The sequence below is a fragment of the Ursus arctos genome, unplaced genomic scaffold, assembly GCF_023065955.2.
Source record: "Ursus arctos isolate Adak ecotype North America unplaced genomic scaffold, UrsArc2.0 scaffold_34, whole genome shotgun sequence".
NCBI lineage: Eukaryota > Metazoa > Chordata > Mammalia > Carnivora > Ursidae > Ursus > Ursus arctos.
This window is the reverse complement of record NW_026623030.1, coordinates 6,481,738-6,508,452: the sequence shown is the minus strand read 5'-3', so window position 1 is coordinate 6,508,452 and position 26,715 is coordinate 6,481,738. Positions and strand designations below refer to the sequence as shown.

At 38.2% G+C, this 26,715-nt stretch overlaps 1 protein-coding gene across 2 annotated transcripts; it reads left to right on the top strand.

Moving 5' to 3' along the window:
- The first annotated feature begins 34 nt into the window (after positions 1 to 34).
- On the top strand, positions 35 to 20,776 carry PSMG2 (proteasome assembly chaperone 2). Of its 2 annotated transcripts, none has more exons than XM_026486355.4 (7): positions 35 to 465; positions 3,918 to 3,984; positions 7,875 to 7,933; positions 10,985 to 11,103; positions 11,983 to 12,156; positions 19,758 to 19,878; positions 20,463 to 20,776. In XM_026486355.4, the coding sequence occupies exons 1-7, from the start codon at positions 409 to 411 to the stop codon at positions 20,553 to 20,555; spliced, it is 690 nt and encodes a 229-aa protein (XP_026342140.1). In that variant the 5' UTR covers positions 35 to 408; the 3' UTR covers positions 20,556 to 20,776. The 2 variants fall into 2 exon arrangements, with proteins under 2 accessions (XP_026342140.1, XP_026342139.1); XM_026486354.4 differs by having other exon boundaries at positions 284 to 465; positions 3,918 to 4,089.
- Positions 20,777 to 26,715: the final 5,939 nt, after the last annotated feature.

Genomic DNA, 26,715 nt, shown 5'->3' with positions numbered 1-26,715 from the left:
GGCAGCGGCGGCGCTCAACTGTTGCTTTCAAACGGCGCGGACTACCAGGGCTCGGGCTGCCCCTCTCCCTGCCTGACTCCCTCCGCCGGCCGCTCCCTTCCCTGGCGGTCACCATCCCGCCAGCTTGGCGTTCCCCATCGGCCTGCCCTGCCGCGGTCTCCGCAGGCACTGCCCGCCCCCATCTTTCCCCAGTCGCGGGCCCTCTCCGCCCTGCGGACCGGCAGAGAGCTGGACGGGCCCTTCAGGACCCCACGCCGAGCGACTCGGCGGACCCCGCCCCGCCCCCGTCACTAGGGGCTCTGGGGACTCCGGCGCGCCGGCGCGGCGCGGCGCTCGCGGGTTCGCGTTTGCGCCGTCCTCGTTTCTCCCAGGCCCGGGCTCCCCCGGTTCTCCCACTTCTGTGCGACCATGTTCGTTCCCTGCGGAGAGTCAGTCCCCGACCTGGCGGGCTACACCTTCCTAATGGTGAGTCCCCGCTTTCTCGAGCTCCGCGTGCTCGGCTTGGAGTGCTTCCTCTCGGGAGGCGCCCGGGGGGCCCCCACCGCGAGTGGAGGGGTTTCACCGGCCCTGGGACAGAGGGCGGTACTGGCTTCTGTTTCAGGTGTTCAGCCTTACCCGAAGACAGGTTGTCGCTGGATGCGGCGCTTCTGATAGAATCTTTGTTGGCGCTATCACCAAACGTTTCTGAGACTAGAGTTTGTAGTCTTCGTTGACTGTGAAACGTAATGTGTTTGGGTATTACAGGTAACGTTGTGATTAGGTTGTGCGGGCCATATTCTCTTCATTATAGCCTAGAACATCTTTCTTCAGCTAGTATCCGAGCCAGTCTTAAGCTGGCAAGACTTTCTCATTAACGAGAAAACTACGGATAAGGTAATAAAAGTAATCTTTGCCAGTAGCTAACACACGGTTTTATTGCTCCAAAAATTGCCCATATTCAGTCACTGTTTCAGTAAACATTCTGTAATGTAAAAATACTAAAATAATATTAGGTCCTTGTCCTCAAAGGTGTCCAGTCTAGTTGGAAACACACGTGAACCGGTAAGGGCAATAAATGCTAGGGTAGCGCTTTGAAAAGGGAACAGAAGAACCCTAGGACTTATTGGGAGGGTGAGGGACACAAGGACCTGTTAAAGCTGTATGTGTGGAACCGGGGGTGGGGAGGGGGATCCCTCATAAATACAGAGAACAGATCGGTGGTTGCCAGAGGAGGGTGAGGATGAGGGCTGCTTGAAATGAAATAGAGGAATGCAGTTAAAAGGTACAAACCTCCGGTTATAAATAAGTGTGGGTATGTATTGCACAACATGGTGACTATAGTAAACAATACTGTAACAATACTGTATTGTGTATTTGAAACTTGCTAAAAGAGTAGATCTTAAAAGTTTTCGTGACAAGAAAAATTTGTAACTGTGGTTGATTGATGTTAAGTAAACTTATTGTGGTAATCTTTTCACAATATATACATATATCAACTTGTGTTATATACCCAGGACTGATACAACATCATATGTTAGTTATATCTCTTTTTTAAATGATGGTAATCACTTTTGGGCAATTCTCACCTTAATGATGCGTGCAAGAAATATGAATGAATGTTAAAATTAGTGTGTGATAATGAAGAAGGAAATTTTATATAATTTCAAAGTATCTCCCTGAAAAATATTTATTAATCACAAAAGGGAAAGGTGTCCTTGCAGGAGATGAAACATGTATGTACCATATATTCCCATGTTTACTTTGGGTTGGAGACTTGACGTCAGAATGAGGCAAAATTGAGTCCCTGATGTCAGGAGGTTATCTTAGCAGAAGGAGAAGGGCCTGTGGACATGCTCTGAAAGCTGGTACAACCTGGTTAGGGTCTTAGGCTAGTTCTCTCAGGTAATGAATTCAGGGCCTTGCTTTTTCATAGGCTGCAGCCATATCAGTTGCCCTTGAGTCCAAACTTCTGCAGAGACAGCTAGTAAGATACCTGGCAGAAGAAAAAAAAGGGAAAGATTCATAGGGAAAGTAATGTCCGAAAGATCATTGTTGGTAACTTTGACAGATACCAGTAGAGTGGTGAAGGGAGGGAAGCTATATTGGAGTGGTTTGAATAAATGGAAGAAGGGATGGAGACATGTATATATATGTATTTGTTCATCAATTCAGAGATAAAGTTCCTGCTTATGTTTTAGTGGACAACTGGGGAACTTTGGCTATGGAGAGACACCAAGAAGTGAAGTGGTAGTTAGGGGAGTATGTGGGATCAAGGGAGGGTATTTTATCAGAGTGTGGGGTGGGGTGGGGAAGGGCGTCGGAGGGTAGCCAGCGGGTATTTTAGAAGAAAAGATTTCAGCATGTGTATATGCTGATGGGAAGAATCCAATAGTGAGGAAAAGGTGGATGATATAGGAGATCGAGGCTCTAACTAAAGCAAAATCCTGGAGAAGGGGAAAGGGAATTACAGGAGAAACCAGGAGATTAGTAGATGAGAGCAATGAGAAGTGGGAGACCACCCTGAGACCCAGAAAAGTAAGATGAAGGGAAAAAAGCAATTGTGCTAGAAGAATGCAAAAGAAGAACAACGTTAAAGAGATACTTTGGAAATAGAACCAATGAAAATTAGACATTTATTAGATGTGGTTGATAAGAGAAAAGGAAGACGTTTCTCAGTCTAGGTAATTAGATGAGTAATTGTGCTCTTTTCTAAAATACAAAACGTGAGGACAAGTTTAGGCCGAAGTTTAGTTTTGTACATGTTGAACATGCATTGCCTATAATAAGCATGTGGAGATATCCATTAGGATCTGAAGTTCAGATAGATATTTTGGGCTATAGAGATTGACAACTGGACTCTTTGAAGTCGTGGGGATAAATATGTGTGTGTGTTTAACGTGAAAAGAAGCTGACTCCAACCTTTGGGCACTAACAAAGCAAATGGAAAGATGACCCAAGAGGACTTTACATTTGCTTTCCCACTGCTTGAAGTGTTCTTTTCCCTGGTCTTTGTGTGGCTGTCTTGCTTACGTCTTTTAGGTCTATAATTAACTGGTCAGCTAAAGTAATTCTTTTCTTGATCACCCTGTTTAAAATTGCAGCCAAGCACATACATATACACACTCTCACTTAGTTTTTCTCCATAGCACTTACCACTGTATACAGGCATACCTCAAAGATATTGGGGGTTTGGTTCCAAACCACAGCAATAGAGTGAATATTGCAATAAAGCAAGTCAAATAAATTTTTTGGTTTCTCGGTGCATGTGAAAGTTATGTTTATACTGTAGTGTATTAAGTTTGCAATAGCATCATGTCTAAAAAGACAGTGTGCATACCTTAAAGATACTTTATTGCTAAAGAATTCTATCATCTGAGCTTTTAGTGAGTCATAATCACTGATTGCAGATCAAATGATAACAAATATAATAATGAAAAGGTTTTAAATATTGAGAGATTTACCAAAATGTAACAGACACAAAGTGAGCAAATGCTGTTGGAAAAATGGCTCTGATAGACTTCCTTGAGGAAGGGTTGCCACAAACCTTCAATTTGTAAAAAAACACATTCTCTGTGAAGTTCAGTAAAGTGAAGTATGCCTTCATTTCACTGTTTTGTTACATTAAACTATTCCCTCACTAGAGTGGAAACTCCATGAGCGCAGGAACTTTTGTCGGTTTGTCTTACTGCATTCCTAGCGCCTAGAGCAATGATTGACATGTCGTAGGTGTTCCATAAGTGTTAAATCAGTAGTCTCAAAAGCAGAGGAAGCCCCTGCTGACACCTCAGTTGCAACTAAGGAAAGTCTCTATCCAGCTATGACGTACCTGAGCATAACCATCCAAAAGTAGTCCCGTGATTATTATCTTCTGTCTGTACTTCTAAAAGTGCTGCTAATTTTGGTGACTTAATGAACATATTCTTTTTTTATTATTTCAGCCAGCAGTATCTGTTGGAAATGTTGGCCAGCTTGCCATGGACTTGATTATTTCTACACTAAATATGTGTAAGATTGGTTACTTCTATACCGATTGTCTTGTGCCGATGGTTGGAAACAATCCATATGCAACTGCAGAAGAAAATTCAACAGAACTCAGTATAAATGCTGAAAGTGTGTAAGACTTAAGCCTGTTTTATTCTGTTATAAGGAAGAGTTGTTTTAACTTAGAAATAGATTCTACAGATACTGTTTTATAACAAACATGTACTTAGTGCCAGCTTTGTGCAGAATTTATGACCTAGCCACGTCCTATTCTCTTACATCTGGTTTTAGTTCTTAGCCTTTTCTAAATGGCAACTCCTAGAATGACTGTACTTGTTTAACTAGAATTTGAGGTTTCCTTTTTTTTTTTTTTTTTTTTTGTTAACATAAGCGGTTTTGGGTTTTTTTTCCTTCTTTCATCCTTAGTTTTAATTTCTGTTCTTTCTGGCAGGTATAAGCATTGCTAATACCAAGGAAAGGGGAAAAGAATTCCACCGGGTTCAGTTCTGTATGTTTAACATGTGCTACCTTACCTAAGCCTCGTGGTCATCCTTTCGTATTATCATAGAATCCATAATAATGTAATATCAATAAGGCTCAGAGAGATTGAGTTGCCTAATATTACTAGTAGGTGTAGGCTTTTCCCATGCCATAAATCGTAGTTCTTCATTGAACTCTCAAGCCTGATTAATTGGGGGACACAGTTGCTATGGCACTGACCACTGTGTTTATAATGTGGTACTGCTCTGAGCTAGCAGGGGAAAGCTATTGATCTTGAAGTACAGGAGTATCCACTTGCTTTGACGGCAAACTGCTCTATTGGCTGCTCAGTTTTCGGTTCACCATTTTGAGGTGAAAGCCACAGGTGATAGAGTAGCATGAAATACCACTGATGGACTAAAAAACAAATGAAGAACCTTTTTTTTTTTTTTTTTTTTTGCTCCATCTTATTAATGGTGCCATTGGCTTGCAATAATGAAATAAACTTTCAAAAAATAACCTTACGGGGCGCCTGGGTGGCTCAGTCAGTTAAGCGGCTGCCTTCAGCTCAGGTCATGATCTGAGGGTCCTGAGATTGAGTCCCTGAGAGGGAGCCTGCTTCTCTCTCTGCCTGCCGCTCCCCCTGTTTGTGCTCCATCTCTCTCTCTCTCTCGCTCTCTCTGACAAATAAATCTTTAAAAAAAAAAAATTAAAATTCCTGCAGGAAAGATGGCTCTGTTAACACAAGACTGAATTTCAGTGTTGCCTTAAAGGATAAAGGACTGTAAATAGTAGAACTAGAATTTGTATACTTCCACTAGTGATAACAACTATCATTTTATTGAGTATTTCCTATGAGCTGGACACTGTGCGTTTAAATGTATTAATTCATTTAATCTTCACAACTACTCTCTGGGTGGTTTTATTAATGAAGAAACCACTGCACAGAGAAGTACATGTCACATGATTAATAACTGGTGTAACTGAGCATCTAACCAAGTCTCTGGCCCCTGAGACCTACCTTTTAAGCACCACACCACCCTGCTAATACACTTTCACTCTAGTAGAAGACCCACTGGCTTTTCTCTGACACAAACTTGCAGCAAGTCAATTGGAAAAGTCCTTTAATCCACTTTATTTTTAAGATGAGGTATCTTAAAATAAATTGTAGACATCATGACATTTTATCTTCAAATAAGTATCTTTTAAGAACATTTTCTTACATGGATAAAATACCATCACATTTAACAAAATTAGCAATTTCTTAGTGTCTTCCTATACCCTATCATATTCAAATTGTTCCATTTTACCCCAAAATGTCCTTTAAAGTTCGTTTGTCTAAACAAAGACCCACAGTAGTCATCTGATTATTGTGCCTCTGAAATTTCTTTTACTCTAGAGCAGTCTCTTTTTTTTTTCCCCTTCTTCATGAAACTGACTTATTGAGGAAAAAACTGGACCCATTGTTTTATAGAACATCTCACCAAATGTAGCAACATTTGATATCTTTCTTGTGGTGTCATTTGGCTTGTTCCTCTAGTCTCTGTATTTTCTATAACAGTACTTAGGTCTAAAGGCTTGGTTAGATAAAAGCTAAATATTTTCCACCAGAATACATGAAAGGTGATGTTGGTTTCATATTGTATCACATCAGAAAAGTAATGAGAAGCAGGATCTTAACAACAAAAAAGATTTGCATGATACACTGATGGAGAACATGAGTGTTGCTCTTATAGGAGGTGGTATATCTTACATTTTGCTCACTCCCTACAGATATATCTCTTCCTATTAGGTCTGTTGAATTGCACTAGATGTATATGTCAGAGGTAGATTACAGGCCTGAATGGCCCACATCTTAGTACCTTTCCCCTAAATTTGTGCTCTTTTCCCTAAATATGTTCTCTTCTCCCTAATTCCTAAACTTTCTGTTCTTGCCTCCTTTGTCCTGAACATACGTGGTAGTCACTAGACTTGCTGAGGCGGTATAGCCCCTAGTCACACCCCACAGGTCCAATAAGACACTCCCCAAAAGACCTATAACTGGAGAGACACGAACTACCAAAGAATTTGCTGAATTCTGGGTTATTTACAGTAACTAAAAGCTTACCCTTCAGCACGGGAGCCTAATCCTGCCTCTAAGAGACTCCATATTTTGTCCTTGGTTCATCTCAGAGCTTGTCTTTCTTGGGCTGGGACATGTTAAGCATCAGCAAAGTAGGCCCCTTATAGAATATGATGAAGGTTACAGATCCTTTTCCCAGAAGAAGAGCATACACATCGACTCACATAAAATTTTACATTTATCTTGCATGTTATCTTTCAGAAACTCCTAAAGAACATAAATGTGCCTATTTCAGAGATGTTATCATATGGCTGACATTCTCCTGCATTTTATTCTTGTCTTAATCGCAATGAGTTTCACTATTCTCTAAAAAGAGGGGAGACTATCTGGAACTAAAAACATTCTTTTTTTTTTGGAACTAAAAACATTCTTAAGAATGATTTTATTTGTCATAATGCCAGAAGTTTTCAGAGGAATACTTCTCTGGTTTTGCAATCACAGAAGAAAAATAATTTTGTATTTTCTTAACAGTTACCTCGTCAGGGGCGTCTGCATGGCTCAGTCCATTAAACATCCAACTCTTGATTTCGGCTCAGGTCATGATCTCAAGGTTGTGAGATCAAGCCCCACATTGGGCTCTGCCCTAGGCATGGAGCTTGCTTAAGATTCTTGGGGCGCCTGGGTAGCGCAGTCGTTAAGCGTCTGCCTCGGCTCAGGGCGTGATCCCGGCGTTCCGGGATCGAGCCCCACATCAGGCTCCTCTGCTATGAGCCTGCTTCTTCCACTCCCACTCCCCCTGCTTGTGTTCCCTCTCTCGCTGGCTGTCTCTCTGTCACATAAATAAAATAAAAATCTTAAAAAAAAAAAAAAAAAGATTCTCTTCCTCTTCCCTCGACCACTAAAAAAAAAAAAAAAGAAATAAATAAACCATTAACTTGTCAGAAAGAATCTGTTCCATAGAATAAAGCCCAAAGGTGCATTTTAAGATACTTCTAAAATGTTTTATTTTGGGGCGCCTGGGTGGCACAGCGGTTAAGCTTCTGCCTTCGGCTCAGGGCGTGATCCTGGCGTTATGGGATCGAGCCCCACATCAGGCTCCTCCGCTATGAGCCTGCTTCTTCCTCTCCCACTCCCCCTGCTTGTGTTCCCTCTCTCGCTGGCTGTCTCTATCCTGTCGAATAAATAAAATAAAATCTTAAAAAAAAAAAAGTTTTATTTTAACTGAATGATATAGTTCATATGTTTTATATTTAATTATTGAAAATATTAGGTATAAATACAATTCAATTTTAGTTTTTATGTTAGTAATTTCACTTGTATAACTCCATCATTTGGAGTATCTTATGATTTCATTTTTTTTTTGTCTTTGTAGTATATTCATTGCCTTCAAAGAAGCTAGTGGCTCTTCAGTTACGATCCATTTTTATTAAGGTTAGTATATTATATTTGTCTTTTTAAGTTGATCAAAGTAAAATACAATGAGAAAATACTAAGTCAGTATTGAGAATTAAGATTCAAAACTCAGTTCTGCTCTTTTTACTGTGTGTACAGTTAAGAAAAGTCTGGTTCTATAGAGAACCAATCTTATAAAATTTCAGAGGTGTTACCATTATTTCATTATACTGAAAGGAACTGGGACATACAGGGTGGGTCTTATATTCTCTTCAGGTGGCATTGGTGAAGACATTTAAGCATAGGAATATTTTTTGTTTACTCCATTTGTTTTACATTTCAGCCAGTGGCATCTACATCTAAATTATGTATGTGTCAAAATAAATTCTGAATCTAACTTCTTTCCTCTTCCACTGCTGCCACTATTGTTCAAACCACTGCCTTCCCTCATGCTCCTGATTTTGTTCTTGTCCACCCACTCCCACAAATACCTAATAGTTTGTTTTCAAATAGCACCACCAGTGATCCTTTAAACCTAAATCAAATACATCACTTATCTCTTCAGACCCTCTGGTGGCTTTCTGTTTGACGCCCAGTGAAATCACAGCCCTTACCTTGGCTCCTCCTGGTTCTACCTCTATCCTGGTATGGTACCCATTAGCCACATGTAGCTATTTAAATTTTGATTCATAAACTAAAAGTAAATAAAATTAAAAATTAGTTCCTCCTTCACACTAGCCACATTGGAAGTTCCCCGTAGTCACATGTGGCAAGCGGCTGCCGTAAAGAGCACTTCGGTTATCACGGAGTGTTCCCTTGGGCAGCTGCTCTGCCTAAGCCAACTTAGAGCCGTTCCTCTGTGCTCATTGCCTGTTTCCCTCTTTCACTCACCCTGCTTCAGCCACACCGGCCTCTCTGTGTTGTTCAAACAGATTAAGCTCCCTCCTGTCTCAGAGTCTTTACATTATTTCCCTGCCTGGAATACTTTTCCCCTAGATACCTAAATGGCTCACTTCCTTCAGTCCTTGCTTAAATGTTACTTCATCAGAAATGCCTTCCCTGACCAACCTTGCTATTCTCTTATCCTGGGGTGGTTTTCTTCACAGCTGCTCACTACTTAGCATGTCATATATTTGTTTATTATCTACGACTAGTATAAAGTAAATTTTCTGAGAGAGGTGACAATGTGTCATTCTCTCTTATATCCTCAACTTCTAGCATAGTGCCGAGCATGTAGAGAAGCGTTTGGTAAATATTGGTTAAGTGGATTAAGTACCATCTGTTTGGGAGGTCAGAAATATGTCAGTGTTCCAGAGGCTCTCCCCCGTGCCCCGTCCTAGTTATGTTACTATGTAAATGGAATGTTATGGTATGTACTTTATGTCTAGCTTCCTTTACTCAACATTCTGCTTGTGAGGTCTGTCTGTGTTGTTCGAGGGAGAGGTAGTTTGTTCATTCTCACCTCTGTGGGATTGTGTTGTATAAATAAACCATAATTTATCCATTGTATTGTTAATGGAACATTAGATTTTTTTCAGCTTGAGATGACTGAATAATGCTATGATTATTTTAATATTTACATTAGAACCACTCTTTACTTTTTTTAGTTAATAATATACTCCAAACTTTGCAGTGAGAGTTGCTAATATTTCTACGTTATGCCATGCATGTGGCTTTTCCTGTTCTCTTCTTAATACCTGGGTAAGTTCAAGAATTAAGATAGGCAAAAAAAAAAAGAAAGAAAAAAGAATTAAGATAGACAAACACGTCTAAATGAAATTTTTGGTAGGTGGAAATGGTGATTTCAAAATAGCAAATATTTACTGAACATGGATTTTTTGCACCAATACGGCTATGAGAAATATATATATATATGTATACACACTTACATATATATATACGTAAGTATATATGTGTGTATACATACATATATATATATGTGTGTGTGTGAGATATATATATATATACACACACACACCTGTAATCAACAGTCCAATGAAGTAGGTACTAACATTATCCTCATTTTACAAATGAGAAAAACTGAAATACAGAAAGGTTAAGCAATTTTTTTGAGACATATGGTCTGTGTAGGGGTGGAGCCAGCATTCTAGACCAGGCAGCTGGACTCCAGAGCCTGCTTCTTTTAATCATACTATACCACCTTCCTATTTTAAAAGCAAGCTATTTCTTATCTGCATTTTAAATTCTATTGAATAATTATTTTATTAACTGTGAAAAGTTCCATAAAATGGAAACTTCATAACCCACTTTCCAGATTAACCAGCTGTTAACATCTTGCCACACCTGCTTGATCCACTCTCTTTGCGTGTGCATGCACACGGTTTCCTTCTGGCAAAGAATCCAAAAGTAGACTACTAACGTCATATTTTACCTGTAAATACTTTGGCATGCATCGTTCGAGAATAAGGACATTCTCCTTCACAATCACAGCAACATTATCTAAAAAATCAGCATTTAATAAATTATTCAGTGGTATCATAAGACATACTCAAATTTCCCCAGTTATCCCTAAAATATTCTTCAATTCTGGATCCAATCAAGTTTCACATGTTACATTTGGCTATAATATCTTTTTAGTTGGTAGCTGTTGATGTAGAAATGGCCTTTTCCTCTTTCTGTTCTTCACAGTACTGACTCCTTTGAGGATCAGTGCCAGGTGTTCGGTATCCTAGGTTCACCTGATTATTTCCTGGTCATGTTCAGGTCCTAAATTTCTAGAAGAACATCTCATAGATGCTCATCTAACAGTTTTTAAGTAATGATAGATTACTTAGGTAGAGAGCTGGGAAATTTTCCTTTGTCAGTCCGAATAGAATTTTTTTGAAATCTAGATTCCTCCTGATTTATTTCTTAATTGTTAAAGATACAATAAAAAATTCATTGCTCTTCATCCCTCATTTTCACTTTAAGGACAGTAAGTGGATCTAAAAATAATTATTATTTTATGTATATGAATTATTTATCATCACCTAAGGTAGATAAAATATTTTGTAGAATACTTTTATATACTCTTATATGCTAAGATCTAACTTTTAGACTTTCTTTTTATTCTTTCAATGGTATACAAAGTATAAATCCAAGCCATTCTGTGAAAAACTGCTTTCCTGGGTGAAAAGTAGTAACTGTGCCAAAGTTATTGTTCTTTCAAGCAGTCATTCATATCACCGTAATGATCTACAGCTTCGCAGGTATGTTTTTGCCTTTGAAAGTTTTCATTACGATTTACACAGTATTATGATGGTGTCTCTATTAAAAAGCTAAAGTAAGTTTTAAAAGCCACGTATATCTTTATGTCCGCACTCTGGAATTTAGAAAGAAGATAAAAGAAAGTCGAGAGAGAGGAGGGAGTATGGTTAGGTAGTCCTGTGGTTGAGGCACAAGGAAAGCTTTGGTGTAAAGACAGAGATGGTTCTGGAACTGTGCTTCAATTGTTTGGTATTGTGTGTGGCGACATTACAGAGCTCAGCTGATGAAGAGAAAGAGGGTACCTAAGATTCATAGGATGATAATTTTTTGGAAGATTGAATTCACATTTCTATTTATTTCTATTTATATAGCCATCACAGAAATCCAGTTGCCTTTAAGTACCGCTCCCAGGCATGTCAGACTGAATGCCTAAATAGAAGGCAAAACATCCAAGAGATAGAAATAGAAACTGTTTTATTTCATTATCATTTATACACCAAAAAATCGTGATGAAGAAATATTAGCCAAGACTAATGTTTCAAAATTGGAGCTAATTTTTAGTAATCTCACAGTGAATATAACATGTCTAAGAATCTCACAGAAGGCCTCAGGGCCAGAAGGGAGCATAGCTGTGGGAAATAGGTTATCTTCATGATGTATTTGCCTTAGTTTAAGTTGGCCTGTGTCTTTATACTCTCTCCTAAGTATAGAAATAGCAAGCCAGAGCAGTATTTTTACATGTTATTCTTCCATAGACTGCTGAAACTCGTGCTTTGCTTAGCAACAGAATACAGAGAGAACAAACATTTGCTTGAAAAACTTGCCTTAATGTTCAGATTTAATGTGGGTTTTTAGAAAGTTAATTATATGATTGCTTCTAGTACTCCCTTCAGATACCTACTCACACCTTTTGTGCAAAAAAGTGTTCAAACTAAAATAATGAGCCTTAACTGGGAAGAAATGGAAAAAAGCCCGTGTATTCCTGAAATAGATGATTCTGAGTTTTGTATTCGTATTCCTGGAGGAGGTATCACAAAAACACTCTATGATGAAGGGTGAGTTTGTCTGTCTGTTCGTTTGTTCCCTACCTGTTTAAAATAAAAGAGGGGTGCCTGGCTGGCTCAGTGAAACGCATACGACTCTTGATCTCAGGGTGATGAGTGGAAGCACCACATTGGGCGTGGAGCCTACTTTAAAAAAAAAAAAAAGTGAAAGTAAAATAAGTGGGAGAGTGTGTTGGATTCTTACTGGAACTTTGAAAATATATCTATAAAATAGGTACTCTGTTACATTCAGGGGAGAGATTGAAATTTAGTCTTTGGTTCCTAAAAAACCATATTTAATGCTTTATAATGTGCAGCATGTTAAGCATTCTGATACTTACTCTATGCAACCTCTATAATCAATCTTTTTTTATTATGGTAAAATATATGAAACATTAATGTAACCATTTTTAAGTGTACAGTTAAATGCCGTTAATGAATTCACAGTTTTGTATACCCATCACCAACTATCTGCTTTCAGAACTTTGTTCTAGGGGCGCCTGAGTGGCTCAGTCATTGAGCGTCTGCCTTCAGCTCAGGGCATGATCCCGGGGTCCTGGGATCGAGCCCCACATCAGGCTCCTCCGCTATGAGCCTGCTTCTTCCTCTCCCACTCCCCCTGCTTGTGTTCCCTCTCTCGCTGGCTGTCTCTCTGTCAAATAAATAAATAAATAAATCTTTAAAAAAAAAAAAAAAAGAACTTTGTTCTAAAAAGAGAATCTGTACTTATTCAATAATAACTCCTATTTAGTTCTGCAAAATCCATACTAATGTCCTCACCTTCATTTCTGATTTTAGTAATTTGGGTCTCTTTTTATTCTCAATTTTGTTTATCTTTTCAAATAACCAACTTATGGTTTTATTGATTTTTCTCTATTGTTTTTCTGTTCTCTATTTTATCTCTAATCTTCATTATTTCCTTTCTTCTGCTAACTCCAGATTTAGTTTGCCTTTATTTTTGTAGTTCTTAAGTGTAAACTTGGGTTATTAATCTGTGAAATTTCTTCTTTTTTAAAATATGTGTTTGCAGCTCTAACTTTCCCTCTTAAACTGTCTTAGCTGCGTCTGTTTTTGTTTTCAGCCACCCCTAAAACTTCTAGTATATTTTGTGATTTCTTCTTTGACCCATTAGTTGTTTGAAATTGTGTTGTTTAATTTCCGCAAATTTTGAATTTTCCAGTTTTCCTTCCATTAGTGATTTCTAGTAGCATTCTGTTGTGATTGAAAAAGACACTTTGTATGATTTTAATCTTCTTCATTTATCAGGTCTTATTTTGTGCCTTACCAGAGGCCTGTCCTAGAGAACGTTCTGTGTGCACTTGAGAAAAATGTGTATTCTGCTTTTGTTGAGTCGGGTATTCTGTATCTGTCTGTTACGTCTAATTGGTGCACAGTGTTGTGTAAGTCTTCTGTTTCCTTCTCAGTCTATTTGTTCCAATATTGAATGTAGGCTGTTGAAGTCTCCAACTATTGTTGTAGCACCGTATCTAGTTCTCCCTTCAGTTCTGTCAATGTTTCCTTCATGTATTTTGGGGCTCTTGTTTTGTGAATATATATATCTTCATGTTTGTTATGTCTTCTTGATGAATTGGCCTTTTTATCAATATATAATGGCCTTTTTGGTCTTTCAGAACAGTTTTTGACTTGGAGTCTGTTTTGTCTGATATTTGTATAGCCATCCTGCTCTCTTGGTTACTATTTACTTGGAATATCTTTTTCCATCTTTTCACTTTCAAACTGTGTGCATCCTTATATTCAGAGTAAGTCTCTTGTATACAGTACATAGTTGGATCATGTTTTTTAATCCATTCTGCCAATCTGTCTTTGGATTAGAGAGTTTAATCCATTTGCATTAACAGTAATTACTGATGAAGGACTTGTCATTTTGCTGCTTGTTTTCTATATATCTTATAGCTTTTTTGTTCATTTCCTCCTTTACTGCCTTCTTTTGTGCTTAGTTGATTTTTTTATAGTGACATCTTTTGATTCTCTTTACATTTTCTTTTGTGTATATTCTGTAGATACTTGCTTTGTGGTTTCCATGGTGATTGCATGTAACATTCTAAAGTTATAGCAGTCTAATTTGAGTTGATACCAATTTAACTTCAATTGCACACAAAAACTACTCCCGTACACACTGCCTCCCCCAACCCGTTATGATAATGTTGTCACAAATTACATCTTTAATATATTGTGTGCCCAGTAACAGATTTATAGTTATTTTTGTGAATTTTTCTTTTAAATACTCTACAGTCACTCTTGATTAGTCTTTGGGAATCATGAACTTTTAGAAGGCAAGTGAAAGTAAAGGTGGAAATTAGAGATCTTTTTTTTCTTGTAGCCCTTTCTTGTAAATTGATTTATATGACTTATGTGATGGCCCAGCCTGCTATCAGATTTGTAGACACTTAGACTGTCCCCATTTTTGCCTGCCCTTAGCTTCCTGTTTCATATGACCCGAGGCTAAGTTTGGGGCTAACCAGTAGGCCTTGCTGTATGCTTCAACTCCCTCTGACTCTTCCGTCTTACCAGGAGTTAATGTGCCTGGTGGGGTCATGGAAGACAGGGCCGATGGTTATGAAGAGGGGGAGGGGAGGGGGAGGGGCAGCATTTAGAGGGTGGCATCTGCTGCTTTTCAAGCTCATGTAGTCTGCTCCCGGCTCTCCCATGAAGAGAGATGAATAAGGAGCATCTTCTTGTGCCATCAGTGGTGGCTTTAGGGAATTGGGCAGAGCTAACCTAGAAAAAATTTAAATATGTCCCCGCCATCATTGTTCAAAGTCAACCAATAAATCTGCCTCCTTACTTAACATAATACATTTCAAGAGTGTATACTTAGCCTTGCCAAGTAGAATGACTGGTTTGCTTGCTCTAAAATATACATGTGACTTCTGCATGACCTGAAGAAGTCATAATAGTAACGTAAGTAGTAGTCATGGTAATAGCAAGTTAAGCGCCTGGTACTGTTCTATGCACTTTACGTATATTAAATTATTTAGTTCTCATAATAAGCTACATGTTATAAATAAGAAAATTGAAGAGCAACAAGATTAAATAACTGCAAAAAGCCATGTGGGTAATCCGTGGCAGAGCCAGGTTTCAAACCTAGGCATCTGGCCTCAAATCCTGCACTTTTAACCACTTCATTCTAGACCTAGCATTCATGGTTCAGGATCACAGAGCTTTATTCTTTGTTTAAAAGTTGAACTTGTTCCTTGTAATTATTTTTGCCCTTGCTTTTTTCCAAAATATTCAAGACTTCTCTGTTAGAAAGGATACAGGCATTTCAGCTTGTTTTCCAGTATAGGCTGATTTTGTCTGTCTCTGGCCATACTTGTGTACCATTTCAGCTTTCTCTTTTTTCCTGAAAACCTACTCTATTCCTTTTAAAACCATCATTTCTTTCCATTTTTCTTTTTTTTTTTTCTAGTCTGTCATTTGTGTTTTTAGTTCTTTTCCTATCTAGCTTATTCCCCATAATATAAAATATCACTTCAACTATTCTTTTGATGGAAGCCCTGGTGGCTACCTAATCATTCTCTGCACCTGCCCTACGGACCACCAGCTTTCAGTCCTTCTCTTGCTTCATTCAGGCCACATCATTTGTAGCCTAGACTGCAGTGCGATTGGACTGCCGTAACAAAATACCTTCAGCAGGATGGCTTAAACAACAGAAATTCATTTGCTCACAGTTCTGGAGGCTGGAAGTCTGAGATCAGGGAGCCAGCATGGTTGGGTTCTGGTGAGGGCCCTTTTCCTGGCTTGCAGATGGCTACCTTCTGGCCATATCCTCACATGGCAGAGAGAGACCTCTCTTTCCTTGTTTCCTTTCAAGGCCACAGTCCTGTCAGATTAGGGCCTTATGACTTGGTTTAATCTTAATTACCTGCACAGAGCCTATCTCCAGATATAGTCGCATCAGGGGTTAGGGCTTCAGTTTTGGAGGGACAGGGTTTGGTCTGTAGCAGCTGCCATCAAGATCTTTTGATTGATTCCCCACTGCTTCCTCCATTCTCACTCACTCTGCTCCATCTTGAGTGTTGCTAGAATTAAAATTCAAAACTGATCACAACATCCCCTGAGTTAAGTCCATCAGCAGTTTACTTGCTGTGTGCAGAATCTGGTTCGTACTCCTTAAGGTGCCATACGAGGCCCTGCAGAATTTCCTTTCCTGGCTCATTCCTTGGTGCCCTGGACTCCAGCTAAACAACTAGCAGTTTCCTAAAAGCTGTCTCATTCTTCCTTTGCTTGTGCTGTGTACTTTTCTCCTCTTATCTACCTTGCAAAAACTAACACAGTTTCCAAGAGTCACCTCACACAGCACTCCTTGTGTCCTCACTTGCTTCTCCCTTCTGCACAAGGAATTTACTACTCTTTTTGTATTCCTACAGCTCTCTGCTCCTTCACACTGACTTGTTAGTTCTTTACAAATTAGTCTACTTTTGCTTTGAATTTTGTTAGAATAATGGTATTAGACTTGTCATCTTACCATCAACAACTGGCAATTGGACAAAATTAATGAAACAACTTTTTCAGACATTGGGTAGCAAACAGCACACAGTTGTGGTCCCTGAGAGAAGGCAAATAAGTCCCACAATTGCCCCAGCTTTCTCCTTGCAGATACTTTGTGGACCACCAGCAAACACAAAGAAGGGAGGTAACTGGAGCAGAGCGGTCTTGCTGAATTGTGAAGACAGATATCATGATTGGGGAATGCTAGGACACCTGGAATGAACAAGGCGTAGAACCAGAGAAGGGCTATTCAAAAAGAGCCTTAGGGGTCTCCCTGAGTCTTTGTCAGAATTCTGAGCCACACATGTGTAGGGTAAAACTCCATGAGACCAAAGAATAATTTCTGGGTAGCTGTAAACTTGCTCACAGAGTTAGCAATGATAGCAAATGTTATAAAAGTTAGACGTACTCAGCAAAGAACATTTGGAAAGTGTAGAATAGTCCAAAGAAACAATATTTATAGTACTCATTTCTGTCACCGAGAAATAACTACCACTACTGATTTTTCATTTGTTCTCTTTCCAGTTCCTTTAAAATATATTTGAATTGATTGTGTGTATCTGCAAGATACATCAACTCTAAGAGTTTATCCTATTTAAAAATGTTCCCACTAAATCAGTTTTCTTTTAATTTTGTAATGCAAATCTTTTCATTTGTAATCAAACCCATGCTTAATGTTTGGTGCAATTATACATTCACTGCAGTAAAGAATTTTTGAAATTGAGAAAACCATTTTTGCTAAATTTTTTGTGACATATATTTTGCCTTCCCATTATGAGAACAAATATATATTCTGATCTCTGGAAAAGGTAATATTAGTTACTCTAATGAAAGGTGGTGGCAGTGGTGTGGCTGACCTGAAACCCCTTATACTTAATTGGAATCAAAGTACATTTATAATTTAATAATGGATGTATCTCATGTGCTAGATTTTAATGTCACAGGAAGTAATAAAATTAGCCATTCTCTGCTTTCCATTTTTACAGAGAGCACCAGAGGATGGTATTAAAACTATTATGCTACTCTTTGTGTTACAAACTAATAGTGGAGGCGCCGTAAATTCACTATTAGTTCAATTCAAACATGCCCCTGCATTTTTTAACCTGGAGGCTTGAAAATGAAGGCACAGCCAGGGAAGCTAGCCTCCTCTAGGCAGGAGCCATTTCTAAGGCTACCATAGCATAAATGTTTAGGAACTAGAAACTTCTGAGTCATCACACTCACAGTGCTACCACACAAAGCTTGAGAGCCCCTAAGATATTTGAGAGTTACGTAGTGAGGTGATGGAACTAGTGCTAACAACTTCCGATTTCTAATATTTATTTATTTTAGAGAGGAAGGGAGCATGCGAATGCGGGTAGGGGGAAGAAGAAAAGGGAGAGAGAGAATCCCAAGCAGACTCCACCCTCAGTGTTTAGCCCAGTGTGAGGCTGCATCTCACGACCCTGAGATCATGACCTGAACTGAAATCAAGAATTGGACGCTTAACTGTCTGAGCCACCCAGGCACCCTGACCAATTTCTGATATTTAGAGACCGAGATGCTGTGGTAGGCTCTCCTGGTACATCTGAGACTTCTGAACCTAGCTCTCAGAGTTTTCATATCTGAAATCCCCTGCTTAGAAACACAACTCACCTTTATTTCTGTAGTTCTCTGTTAGTCATATGCTCTCAAGTTTTGGCATTACATTTTTCTCCTAGTTCTTGGTTTTAGGGTATTAGAAATAATTTTTGCTTTTGTTGACAAACAGGAAGCTTTTTGCGTTTACCTCTATCTCATCGCTAGCTTGAGGCATTTATAGCACACAGTTAAGAGACTTTTGGAGTCCGAAAGACCTGGGTTCAAGTCCCACTTCTGCCACTTATTAGATATAGAACTTTGAGTATGTTAACTACATTTTAAACCCTTTCAACTTCAGTTACTTCATTATAATAGCTATTGGGCACTGTTTTTCTTTGCCTCTACTGCCTCCTTTACACCTTACAACAACCTGTGAGGTAAGTTCTGTTGTGTTTCCTCTTTTACAAATGAGACACACTGACGCTCTGATTAAGTAACTTGCCCAACATGTCTGGTAAGTGGCAGAGCTAGAATTTGAATCCAGGCATTCTGTCCATGTTCCCATTATTCCAAACTGATTCAGTTATAAAATGGAGATAATTATACCTTCCTCAAGAATTGTTGTACGGATTGAACTATAAAATATACAGACAGTGCTTTGCAAATAATAAATCACTCAATAGATGGAATCTGTAAGAAGTAATAGTAAAGGGACACCTGGGTGGCTCAGTTGGTTAAGCGTCTGCCTTCAGCTCAGGTCTTCATCCTGGGGTCCTGGGATCCAGCCCCGTGTGGGGCTCCCTGCTCAGTGAGGGGCCTCCTTCTCCCTCTCCCTGCACCCCCACTCATGCTCTCTCTTGTTATCTCTCTCTCTTTTAAATAAATAAATAAATAAATAAATAACTTAAAAAAAAAAGAAGTAATAGTAAATTTTTTCCCTTTATTCAATTTCACAGTTTTCCTTCACTGCTTTAGGTTATTAGTAACAAGGGTGATATTTTCTTTCAGTCTCTTTGCTATGATTCTTCTGAAAATCACTATTTTCTACAGCAGATTTGGGAAGTAGAACATATTTCAGTGGGGATGGTTTTTCATGCAGCCTTGTATGAGAAACAAACTTGCATATGCCCAGAGTGGGCATTACATGGCTTCTAGTCCTGTCCCCACAAATAGCATATATCTGGAGCAAAGGGGGATAAATAAGTGATCTTATTATGTGGCATCTTCTCTTTGCCTCAAACCTGGCAGATTTTCTTAGCTATAAAAACACAGATGGGGGGCACCTGGGTGGCACAGCGGTTAAGCGTCTGCCTTCGGCTCAGGGCGTGATCCCGGCGTTGTGGGATCGAGCCCCGCATCAGGCTCCTCCGCTATGAGCCTGCTTTTTCCTCTCCCACTCCCCCTGCTTGTGTTCCCTCTCTCACTGGCTGTCTGTCTCTCTGTCAAATAAATAAATAAAATCTTAAAAAAAAAAAAAAACACAGGTGGAATCAGCATTTTGTATCAATAGAATACTTAATTATTCTCTGTATTTGTTGTAGCTGTTCTAAAGAAATCCCAGTGGTGGTTCTGCTGAAATTTGTTTCAGAAGGAGATAATATCCCAGATGCATTAGGTCTTGTTGAGTATCTTAACGAATGGCTTCAGATAATCAAACCATGTGTAAGTTTTACTACACTTTAAGCCTCTGATTTTTCTGGTTATGTATTTATAAACTTGTGTTTTTTATTCTATATAAGTAGACCAGATAAGTGAAAGTTTGTTAAATGTAGATACATCTTTACATAAAATTTAGTTCAGTTGAACTTTGGAAAAGAAAAGAAGGCATTAGGTATAATAGAAGTACCATAGTGATATGATAGGTACTGCCTTTTTAATTCATGCTTTTGCTAGGAACAAACTGATACAAATCACACAGCACATTATTATTATTATTATTATCATTATTATTATTATTATTTAACCCCTATTCCTTTCAAATATGATCTTACTTGATGGACTCCATAGCCTTTCTGGCATATCTTTATGATTTGGAACTTAAGGAAATTTATCTTCAGTTAAGATAGAGACAGAAATTTATTGCATTGTTTTTTCCTTACAATAAAACTCAGCTAAAAATGTCAGAACCAAAAAGAGCAAAGACTAACAAAAAAACTAGAGAAGGGAGAGTTTTATGTTACTTAAGTGCTAAAAAAGGATTTGGTGGTAAAATTGAAGGATTAAAGTATTTTGTTCTTCAATTACAGTGTGATGACCCCACAAAATCTGCCTTGCAGTGGAAAATGCCAAGTTCGTGGAGATTACTCTTTGGCAGTGGTCTTCCCCCTGCACTTTTTTGATCTTTTTTCAGTTTTATACTTTATGTCCCAGGACACTTATTACCAACACAACTGTTAAACAACTATATAAAAACTTATATTATCTGAGAATGTATTAGAAAATAAATCTTTACTTTTCACAAAAATCTCAAAGAAAATGGATTAACAAAAATTTGTTTTGCCATACTTTTCACTATATAGAACAAATGTAAATTTTGTACAATAAAATATTTCCTAAGTAATTTTGTCTGAAATGTGTCCTTTTTTTTTTTTAAATCAGACTTCTGTATTAGTTTCCTGTTTCTGCTGTAATAAATTACCACAAACTTAGTGGTTTAAAACAACACACTTTATTATCCTGCGGTTCTGGAAGTTAGAAGTCCAAAAGTAGTAGAATACTTATTCCCTGTATTTGTTGTAGCTGTTCTAAAGAAATCCCAATGGTGGTTCTGCTGAAATTTGTTTCAGATGAAACAATATCCCAGATGCGTTAGGTTTATTGAAGATTTTTTTTTTTAAAGATTTATTTATTTTAGAGAGAGTGTGAGTGAGGGGAGGGACAGAGGGAGAGGGAAAGAGAGAATCCTCAAGCAGACTCCTTGCTAAGCACAGAGCCCAATGCAGGGTTTAATCCCAGGACCCTGAGAACATGACCTGAGCCAAAATCAGGAGCTGGCCGTTTAACCAACTGAGCCACCCAGGCGCCCCTGGTCTTATTGCGTATCTTGATGAATGGCTTCACATAATCCACTGGACTAAAAGTCTCCAGAAACCGATACCAAGGAAATGGAAATCTATTAATTAGATGACAAAGAATTGAAATTCTCTTAAGGAAGCACAGAGATCTACGAGAGAGCACAGACAACTAAATGAAATCAGGACAACCGTGAATAAGCAAAATGAGAGACTATCAATGAAGAGAAAGAAAACCATATAGAATTCTGAAAATTTTACTAGAAGCGTCCAACAGCAGATTCGATCGAGCAGAAGAAAGAACCAGCAATTCCGATCATTGAAATTAGCAAGTCAAAGGAATAAAAAGAAAAAATAATGAAGATGGCGCAAGCCTAAGGGACCTATAAAATGGCATAAAGTTGACCAATGTATGCATTATGAGAGTCCCAGAAGGAGAAAAGAGTGAGAAAGAGACAAAAACTTTTTTGAAGAAGTAATGGCTGAAAATTTCCCTAATCTGAGGAGGGAAATGGACATCCAAATTTTGAGAAGCTCAAAGGACTCCAAATAAAATGAACCCAAACAGGCCCACACCCAAGACGATAGTTAAAAAAACAAAAAAACCTCAAAACTGGAAGACAAAGAATCTTGAAAAGTCATCAGGAGAAAAACGACTCATCACATTCAAGTGAACCCCCACAAGATAATGAACGAGTGGATGCCTCAGCAGAAACCTTAGAGCCCAGAAGGGAGTGGGATATTATATTCAAAATGCTGAAACAAAAAACTGGCCAATCAAGAATACTATCCAGCAAAAGTATTCTTCACAAATGAAGAAGAGATAGACTTCCAGATGAACTAAAGCTGAGGGAGTTCATCACCACTGGATGTGCCTTATAAGAAACATTAGAGGGAGTCCCACCCGTTGAAAAAAGATGTTAGCAACATGAAAGCCTACAAAAATCGAAAACTCTGTGGTGAAAGTAAACAGGCAAATGCAGAGTCCTTTATCACTGTAATGGCGGTGTGTAAAGTACTTTTAGTTCTGGTATAGACAATAGAAGACAAAAGCATTAAAAATTACTATGAAACTATTTTAATATAAATGTTTATTTTATATTTTAATAATATAAAGACATAACTTGTGAATCAAAAAGTGGGGAGGGGGACAGGTGGAGAGATGTAAAAGAATAGGGTTTTTGTGGGGCACCTGGGTTGCTCAGTCAGTTAAGTGCCCGACCCTTGATTTTGGTTCAAGTCATGATGTCACGGTCATGAGATCAAGCCCAAGTCAGGCTCCATGCTTAACACAGAGTCTGCTTGAGATTCTTGCCCCTCCTTCCCCTTTGCCTCTCCCCCCATTCATGCTCTCTCTCAAATACATAAAATCTTTCAAAAAAATAGTTTTTGTATATGATTGAGATGAGGTTGTTATCAGCATTAAAATAGATTGTTACAACAATAAGATGTCTTATGTAACTCCTGCGGTAACCACAAAGAAAATGTTATTGAACCCAAGTTCAGCTATCTGTTGCCTGAAAGATCATAACTCATGAGACAAGTTTTGGGGGGAAAGGAATTTGAGCTTTATTCAGGAGGCCAGCAACATGGGAAAAAGGTGGTCTCTTGTCCAAAAGCCAACTCTGAGATTTCTGCCTGGCCTGGGGGTTTTAAAGGGTGTAGAGTAGTTGATCAGTAAAGAGAGTGCAGCAGCCTGCAACATTTCTTAATGATGTGCAGACTTGATGTTGCCAGCTATAAACATCTCAGTGTGGGGGTTGTGCGAGGGGGTGCTGTTCTTTGTTTTGTGTAGAATGCTCTGTTCTTTCTGCAAAGGAGGGCAAGGTCTACAGATACATAAAGGGAGGTCAGTAAAATCATTTGTGTAACCTAAAAGAAAAAATCATTTTGCTAAAAAAAACTTGCTGGGCTAATCAGAAAGCTGAAGTGGCTTCAAACAGACTTACTGGCCTCTGTGGCCTGGGAAAGTTCTGGTTCTTCACTCCTCAAGGCCGGTGATCTGCAAATCTCAAAGTAAATTACTTCTGTTACAGCAAGGGCCTTAGGTCAGCAAGTAAGGAGTTTGTTAACTTGAAGCAAGTTAACCCTTAAGACTGATTGGAGTGCTGTTACAAAAACAGCCATAGAATTTACACAAAAGAAAATGGTGGGGCCGGGGGGGGGGGGGGCTTAAAGCATGTCAACACAAAAACATCAATGAAATACAAAGTCAACAAAAGGAAAAGAGGGACAAGAAAAAACAAAATGGCAATAGTAAGTGCTATGGATGTTCTGAATGTTTATGTCCCCCAAAATTTGTATCTTGAAATTCTAACCCCCAAAGCCCTTAGCTAGACAAAAAGAGAAGACTCAACTAAAATCAGAGATGAAAGAGAAATTAAGACTGATGCCATAGAAATACAGTAGATTTTAAAAGACTAGTAAGAAAAATTATATGCCATCAAATTGGATAACCTAAAAGAAATGGATAAGTTCCTAGAAACACACAATCTAGTAAGACTCAATCATGAAGAAATAGAAAATCCAAACAGACCTATAACTAGTAAGGAGGTTGAATTAGTGATCAATTACTAATCAGTAATCAATTACCAATTAAAAAACTTCCCAACAAAGAAAAACCCAGTACCAGGTGGCTTCATTGGAGTATTTTACCAAATATTTTAAGAATTAACACCAATCCTTCTCAAATTCTTCCCAAGAATTGGGGTGCCTGGGTGGCTCATTTGGTCAGGTGGCTGACTCTTGACTTCAGTGATCTCAGGGTCATGGGATCAGGCCTGAATTGGGCTCCACACTTGGTGTGGATTCTGCTTGTCCCTCTCTCTGCTCCTCCTCTCTCTCAAATAAATAAAATCTTAAAAAAAACCCACCTCTCTTCCCAAAAATTGAAGAGGAGGGAATACATCCTAACATATTTTATGAGTCCCCATTACTCTGATACCAAAATGCAAAATGCAGATCAATATACCTGATTAATGGCAATGCAAAACTCTTCAACAAAATACTAGTAAGCCAAATCAACAGCACTTTAAAAGGACTATACACCACGAACAAGTAAGATTGATCCCTGGAATTCAAGAACGATTCAATAAAAGAAAATAACTGTAGCATTAACAGAAAAGACAAAAATCACAAGATAATTGATGAAGAAAAAGCACTTGACAAAATTTAACATTCTTTCATGATAAAAACATTCAAGAAACTAGAAACTAACATCATACTCAATGGTGGAAAACTGAAAGCTTTTCCTCTAAGATCAGGAACAAGCCAAGGATACCCACTCTTGACACTTCTGTTCAACATAGTCCTGGAAGTCTTAGCCAGAGCAATTGGGAGAGGAAGGAAGGAAGAGAGGGAGGGAGGAAAAGACATCCAAATTGAAAAGAGGAAAGTAAAGGTATTTGTTAGCAGATGACATGATCTTACATGTAGGAAACCCAAAAGATTCCACACAAAAACTGTTAGAACTGTTAAATACATTCAGCAAAGCTGCAGGTTACAAAGCCAACACTCAAAAATCAGCTGCATTTCTATACACTAACAATGAACAATTCAAAAGGAAATTAAGAAAACAATCCCATTTACAATAATAACAAAAAGAATAAAATACTAATAAATGTAACCAAAGAGGCAAAAGACTGAAGTGAAAACTATAAAACATTGCTGACAGAAATTTAAAAAGACATATATAAATGGAAAGGCATCCTATGTTCATGGGTTGAAAGATTTAATATTATCAAAATGTCCATATTACCCAAACCAATCTTCAGATTCAAAGCAATCCCTATCAAAATCCCAATGGATTTTTGGGGGCAAAAATCCCAAAATTCATACTGAACCTCAGAGGACCTCAAATAGCCAAGACAATCCTGAGAAAGAACAAAGTGGCAATCTCACACTTCATGACTTCAAAGCATATTACAAAGCTACAATAATCAAAAAAGAATGGTACTGTCATAAAGGCAGACATATAGAGCAATAGAACATAACAGAGAGCCCAGAAATAAGCACATACATTTATGACCCAGCGATCTTCAGTGACGGTGCAAGGACTACACAGGGGGGGAAGAACAGTCTTCAACACATGGTATTGGGAAACTGGATATCCACATGTGAAAGAATAAGGATGGACCCTTACCTAGTACCATATACAAGAATTAACTCAAAATGGATTAAAGAACTAAACCTAAGACCTGAAACTAAAATTCTTAGAAAAATAATGTTGGGGAAAACGTTATGACATTGTAATGGGAAAGAATTTCTTGGATATGACACAAAAGTCACAGGCAACAAAAGCAAAAATAGACAAATGTGACTATGTGAAGCATTAAACTACCGTGCAACAAAAGGAATAAAAAGGCAATCTATAGGACAGGAGGAAAATATTTGCAAACTCTATCAAATAAGAGGTTAATATCCAGAATGTATAAAGAACTACAAATCAATATTAAAAAACCCAAATAATTCAAAAATGAGCAAAGAACTTGAATAGACATGTCTCCAAAGAAGATATACAAATACCTTGCAAGCTTATGAAAAGATACTCAATATCTCTAAAAATCAGGACAATACATATCAGAACTACAATGAGATATCATCTCACATTATTAGAACGGCCACATTAAACACACACACACACACATCAGAAAATAACAAGTTTGGTGAGGATGTAAAGAAATCGGAATCCTTTTGCATTGTCGGAATTCTAAAATGGTGCAGCCACTATGGAAAACAATATGGAAGTTTCTAAAAATATAAAAAATAGAACCACCATATGATTCAGCAATTTCACTTCTGGGTACATATCTAAAAAAATTGAAAACAGAATCTCGAAGTGTTATTTCACACCCAAGTTCACAGCAGCATTATTCACAACAGCCAAGATGTGGAAGCAACCTAAATGTCCATGGATAGAGGAATGGATAAAGAAAATGTGGACTAAATATACAATGGAATATTATTCAAACCTAAAAAAGAAGGGACTCCTATCATATGCGACAACATGGATGAACCTTGAGCACATTATGCTAAGTGAAATAGGCCAGTCACAAAAAGACAAATACTGCACAATTCCTCTTATATGAAGGTATCTAAAGTAATTAAACTCATACAAACAGAAAGTAGAATGGTGATTGCCAGCGGTTGGGGAAAGGGACAATCAAGGAGTTGTTGTTCATTAGGGATAGAGTTTCAGTCCCACCAGATGAAAAAGTTCTAGAAATCTGTTGTGTAACCATATGCATATAGTTAACAAGACTGTACTATCTTCTTAGATATTAACAAGGTAAAGTTGTATTATGTGTCTTTTGCCACAATAAAATAAGTTTATAGGAGGAATAAAGTTTTTAGGGAAAATTAAAAGTAATGATTACAAAAAAAGTATAGAGTATAACATGTATATACACACCCAACTTTTTAAAATAAAATATTAAGAATACCAAAAAAAAAAAAAAAAAAGAAGGTGGAAAACCACAGAAGTTTTGCA